The 6247-nt window shown below is 36.5% G+C and overlaps 1 protein-coding gene across 1 annotated transcript; it reads left to right on the forward strand.

The window, feature by feature from the left end:
• The first annotated feature begins 3193 nt into the window (after window positions 1-3193).
• Window positions 3194-5176, forward strand: LOC147859835 (peroxisomal membrane protein 11-5-like). Its single transcript, XM_087324531.1, has 7 exons — window positions 3194-3452; window positions 3870-3938; window positions 4020-4094; window positions 4281-4361; window positions 4509-4550; window positions 4639-4800; window positions 4917-5176. The coding sequence occupies exons 1-7, from the start codon at window positions 3252-3254 to the stop codon at window positions 4965-4967; spliced, it is 681 nt and encodes a 226-aa protein (XP_087180657.1). The 5' UTR covers window positions 3194-3251; the 3' UTR covers window positions 4968-5176.
• Window positions 5177-6247: the final 1071 nt, after the last annotated feature.

Raw genomic sequence — 6247 nt, forward strand, 5'->3', positions numbered from 1 at the left:
TATTATTTTACATTGATACTGCTATACGTAGTTTAGAACAGGTTAAAGCCAATGTATATTAAAAAAGTACTCGATTTCGGATTATGTTACATTCTTTTTCATCATGGTTGTAGTAAGAGTAAAGTATACAAAATATCATTGTCTCTTCACCTTTCTGGTAATCTTGATAATAAGAATATTAAAGTGCGTATTATTGAGTGGTATACTAATTGTAATTCTTTTTGTAAAGCTATTGTTTGGCTCAAAGCTGCATGTACCGACATTATGTAATCCTTTGGTTGAAAGTTAATAAGAATGTCTCATCTATTTATTAGTGATGGTACTATCTACTAGTTAAGACTGTTTTCACAGGATAATACTTGCTAAATCACATTATGTAAGCCTTGTATTTATGTATGTGACTGAAGAGTACTTGTACATCATCGTGTGTTATGAGTTGGAGTGGATAAACATTTTGTTCTATTAATAAATAAGCACACTATATAGAATACTTGAAAAGCGAAAATGTGTCTTTATAGGATCTTTGGTGGCACATCTCTTTTGTTTGTCCACCCGTAATGCAACATGCAAGAAGCTTTGTTTGTATTCTTTGGGTCAACTATTGTACACCAACATGGATTTCCATATGAGAATTGTATCAAATCTATCTCCGTGCTTGTACCCATTTGTATAACTGTAGTGCAAATATTGCATTCTATTAATCTATACACCGGCAAGTGAGCATGGAATGAATCATTGTGTATACATGTGTAATGAGGTCTTGCTCTAGTTATATGTTCTATTTGATCACACCATAGACTTGAATTTAAGTGTTCTAAGCAATAAACCATGCATTGTACTATGTCTTTCTCTGTTAACGCGCATTGGAGCTACAATTGACTTGGTTCAAATCTGACAAAGTATAGGGTTTATCAGATGGCCATTTTTAACTGGCTTGCAAAGCTACATATGTATGCATGGGCTTGGAATACCTGAGTTTTTCTCTACTTCCCCAGCCACTAATCGTCCTCCTTTTTGAGAGCAATTACCCTGCAAGATCATCCCCAGGGGCTGCTGTTTTGATTGACTAAGGGCATTTCTGGAGATAATGAAAACTTAGGAGTCTTGGCTGCAAAGAGAAAGATGGGATTGTTTTTTGGTGTCTTTTCTGACGCTCCACAGGAATCCAATAGGTCCCTGCATGAGGAATGACGCTATGGTGGATGCCTTCATGAGAAGCAATAGAGCATCTCTCTGTTCTTTGCTATCTTTCTACGTTTTGTAAGAGATGGAAAAAGATAGAGAGAAAGAAAGTCCGTCATCACATTGTTTTCGTACATTTGATCAACATAGCTTCTGTGTGTCGTTTATTCCTATCTGTTGTATGGGTCTCTTTAAGCTCTCTGATCTCTGTTGGAATTAGGGTTTTGTAATAAGCAAGTTATCCTTTTGGTTTGATTTGTGCTTTGCGCTCTTTGTTAACCATGGCATCTTTAATGAGACTTTCTATGGCAATTATTCTATCATGATGGCCTTTATAGAAGAAGAAAAAGGCGGGGATTTTTTTGCATATCAGGCCAGATCTTCTCTCCTGATTCATCAAATAAGGCATCAGAAAACTCAACTGTAAAAACTGCCAAATCCCTATAAAAAACCACAACCTAGCTGAAGAAATTGTCAAAAGTAAATTGGTGTTGATTGATTTAGGCCTTTGTAATGTCGACGGAAAACAAAAATGACCAGCCCACAATAAATACATCTAACTTGAATGCCGGATCAGATCCCAGTAAAAGCGCGACAAGGTGTGTAATATCATTGTGGCCTATATGGGTTTGTTCTTGAAAAACTGTCTGGATTTTGGATTGGGATTAATGTGTGATTTGTGTGCATTTGTGTTTCAAAAACTCATGAATTTTATCACAGTCTGGTAAGTGTCCACACTTTTAACCTATGTGCTAGAAACATTCTATGAAACGTATTGATATTCCGTGTGGGGTCATTTCCTCGCCGATTTTGGCTTCAGATAATTAATTCCCTTATGGTTGAAACGATATGCTTTACTCCATTAACACTAATAATGCATCAGAGCTCTCCATGAAATTATCTGGATTCTGAAATCTGATTATGGCTTATCCGTGTCTGATCCGCGTGCAATTTTTCGTAAAAATATGTTCTCTTTTGGATTTGAGATTATATCTCATATTTGTGAGGCATGTGCATTTGTGGTTAATCTGATATTCATTGCAAATTGAAGTTCCAGAATGCTGCAAAACTATACAGAGCATATTTAATTACACGAGGCCTTTGGAGATCCATGATCATTATGGTCCTCAAGTAATCATGAATTACGAATTGAGATTATATGCTTGTATTTGTGGAACCTATCTGCATTTGTGCTCTTGAAATGGTGTGTAACGTTGTGAACTTTTGCCTTTGTTCATCTTAACATTAGTTATTTTCACCAAATAAGAATCACCAACGTCAATTACCTTTTAACTATCTGATCTGCTTCTCCATTTTATAGTTTTATTTTTAAATGTCTAATTCTCCGGAAGAACCAATGGTAGGAACAGCTTTTAAAGACCATTCATTAGGATAATATCATTTGAACTACGATATCATTACACAAATGAAACTATAAATGATATTATCCTAATGAATGGTCTTTAAAAGCTGGTCCTAACATTTCAATGCCTTCTCCTAAGACATTTGATCAGAGCATTAGGATGATGTGGTCCGATTTATCAATATGTTTGTTCTCTCGACATTTTCTGATTGAAATGTTTGATGCGCTAAGACAGCCAGTAGCAAAAAACAACTTTTAACTACGTTCATCAGGACATTAGAATGATGACAATTGGATTGATGTAATATGCTTATTTATTACAAGCTTTCCGATTTGGAATGTGTGATCCTGCACGAGAATCAAAACAGAAAACAAATACTTAAGTTAATCAAAGCACTTGAATGGTGCCATTCAACATATATGACACTATGCTTAACCCATTGCGAATTTTATCTATAGAAATGATGAAAAACTGGTGTTAAAAAATCGTGTTTGCGTTTATTATGATTCTTCCAGCTACTCTGGCTCAAACCCTCAAAGAAATCCTCAAGCCCAAGGATCACAACCAAACACCACTCCACAACCCGATAAACAAAAAATTACCCCGAACACCCAAACACTGAGTAATGAAGCAAACCCAAGCAATGCTCAAGTCCAAAGTTTGCACACCAATCCACAAGCCGGTGAACAACTGACTACAAACCAAATGCATATAAATTTGGAAAGTTATTCCCAAAGGCTCCGCTTAGGTGTTATGAAAACCTACCTTGAACAAGTAGAGTCTCGTGATAAGATTTGTCGTGCCATTCAATATGGTTCTAAGTTCATTAGTGGTGGAGAAGCTGGGGTGGCACATGAGATCGATGTTTCAACTGGTTTAGCTCGGAAGGTCTTTCGTCTTTTGAAGGTTGGTGGAGTGTTCATGAATTCATTTTGATGCTAGAAATTTTTAAATAATCTAATCAAAGTCACTTAAGTGATGTTGTGAAACAAAGTTCTTTAAATGTTCAATATAATGATGTAATTGGGTACATGGTACACAAGTTCACACCAACTCTTTGTTTGGCCATGAGCAAATGCTTACGACTAATTAATCAGATCAATCCAAGTCTTTTCCAAGTTATAATGTAAGTAGAGCTTCTTAAATTTTTAGTGGTAATGTCATGTACAAGTCTCGAACCCCCCATCTCTTATTAGGGATCGTTAATTATAATGTGGCATGTCCTTGTGAAGTTTATACTAGAATGATGAAATGAAAAGATAATAATTTTGTTTTCCCCTATGAATGAGAGATAGGTATAAACATATGTTGTGAATTTTGCAGTCAATAAATGAGTTGGAAGCCTTGTCAAAAAGACAACATGAAAGTCTTCCATTGATGTTGGTTGATAAGGTGGGTATGAAATTCAACAAAAACAATATATGGCTAACCACAACTCGAATGAACTCTAATTCACATGTTTGTGGATTGTAGTCCAACCACATGCTTATGACCATCTATTTTGCGCTTGATAATTTGGTTTGGGCCGGAAGAGTAGGCATCTACAAGGTTTGTTTCTTCTCTATGAATGTATGTTTTATAATTTATGCCATATAGAATGTAATGTAATTTATTTATGCATATATATATGTGTGTGTGTATGTAACTATGTATGCATGACTAGTTTTTAGGTGAAGCTATATGCTAGATCATTAGATTCTACATATAATGTTAACATTGTTGTTTTGCATGCAGAACAAGCAACACGCAGATTTTTTGGCAAATCTATCTTTATACTTTTTCTTGGGAGGGAGTGCATGCAATTCGTTAATTGAGGTGCCAACATCTTTTCCCTTTTGTATCACTTCTATCATGTTATAGCTTGATATCAACGGGGTTGCCATTCCACGTGATCGATCTCAATGTTGTATTGGCATAGTTCCATAGGGTTAAATTTTAACTTGGGTCATATTTACTTTTCAGCTGCATAAATTGGCCTCACATGCACAAGAATATAAAAAATCGGTAAGTTCACAAAAAAGGATCAATACATATATAGATAAATAAATACACGATAGATACATGGACTGATTGATTGCTCTATATATTATAGGTGGCACATAAGAAGAAGGTTCATGAAAGTGCACTAAGTCTCCTTAAGTCCTCTATGGATGTTGTTGTTGCAATTGGACTCCTCCACTTGGCTAAAAAGAGGGTAACTCCAAGAATAACCGGAGCATGTGGATTTGTCTCATCCTTGATCACATGCTATGAGGTACCCTAGCTCACAAAATTTACAAAAGTTAACTTTAGTGTTACCAATGGTAATGTCCTCCTTTTAGTTATGTGTTTTTGACTTAATTGTTTTATAAACCCTTTTCATTTATGCAGTTATTCCAATCGGCATCTCATGAACATGCACTAAAGAGCCACGTACTTTAAAGCGTGGCCATTTGCTCATAAATGTTAAACCCATAAAATAGGATTACAAAGATGATTTTCGTTGTAACTCTAGGAAATGATAATGCTATCCTTGTAATATGACACGAGGAAAAAAAAACAATGTTTATGTAGTAATGAATCTATATGATTTGTAAATATAAGCCTATCAACCTAATTGACACACAAGAAATAAAATTTCTATTCCGTCATCTTATTTGCGCATAAGTTTGGTGTAGACTAGTGATCAATTGTATGTTTGCTCACACTCTTTTATTTTGTTAGCAAATCAAAGTTAACATTGTGGTTTTGGACCATTTCCGGAACAGTTTTTTAGCATGGATGATTTCCTCTTATCAATAAACGAGTGTAAGATTACTAACCTAAAATGGTACAACTAGTTGGCCCATGTCATAGTTTATGGATATAAGGAAATCAACCATGCGAAACAACAAAATGTAGGGAATGCTCATGACTTAGTGAAAAAGCGTTTAGGGTTTTCACAACTAGTTGGAGCACTTTTTCATGAAGCCATGGGTATTCAACCCTACATCTTAATTTTTAAAAACAAGCATATTTCAAGTGTGACTATATATATCTTTGATTGCTTTACGCACCAGAAAAAGCTTGTAAAATAGCCCGTTACGGTCTACCAAAAAACACGACACATAAAGATGATGGTGGGCAGAATGTAAGAGAATTGCTTGTCCTTCCCATACCACCTGCTTGTCCTTACGGGCATGTCCAACCCTGAACACTAAACCTAAACCCTAAACCCCCAAAACCCAAAACCCAAAACCCAAAACCTAAACCTCGTCTCGTCATGTCCAACCCCGAACACTAAACCTAAACCCCAAACCCCAAACCCCAAGCCTAAACCTAAACCCCGTCCCATCATGTCCAAGTTTCCAACCCCAAACACTAAACCTAAAACCTAAACCCCGTCCCGTCATGTCCAACCCCGAACACTAAACCTAAACCCCCTAACCCTAAACCTAAACCCCGCACCGTCACGTCCAACCCCGAACACTAAACCTAAACCCCGTCCCATCCTTTCCTGAGTTCTTGTTGTTAGTTGTCCCCCCCCCCCCCAACCCAACCCAACCAAGCAACCAACCCTAAAATAAAAGAAGAGGGCCCACAAAACTCTCTCTCTCTCTCTCTACACTATGTAACTAACTACTTACTCATCACTCAGTATTAGGGTTTCTATAAAACCCTAATTTCTCCTGTGTCTGTTCCCTGCGTAAACCCCCCACCGTAAGCAGAACAGACAGACAGAC

Source organism: Azolla caroliniana, unplaced genomic scaffold (genome assembly GCF_043228905.1).
Source record: "Azolla caroliniana isolate FFs.n. ecotype wild unplaced genomic scaffold, voAzoCaro1.0.p SCAF_9, whole genome shotgun sequence".
Classification (NCBI taxonomy): Eukaryota; Viridiplantae; Streptophyta; class Polypodiopsida; order Salviniales; family Salviniaceae; genus Azolla; species Azolla caroliniana.

Coding starts and splice junctions, on each gene's coding strand:
- LOC147859835 (XM_087324531.1), top strand. CDS start 3,252: ATGCATATAAATTTGGAAAGTTATTCCCAAAGGCTCCGCTTAGGTGTT. Junction 3,453..3,869: donor AGGTCTTTCGTCTTTTGAAG/GTTGGTGGAGTG, acceptor TGAATTTTGCAG/TCAATAAATGAGTTGGAAGC. Junction 4,362..4,508: donor CATGCAATTCGTTAATTGAG/GTGCCAACATCT, acceptor TTTACTTTTCAG/CTGCATAAATTGGCCTCACA.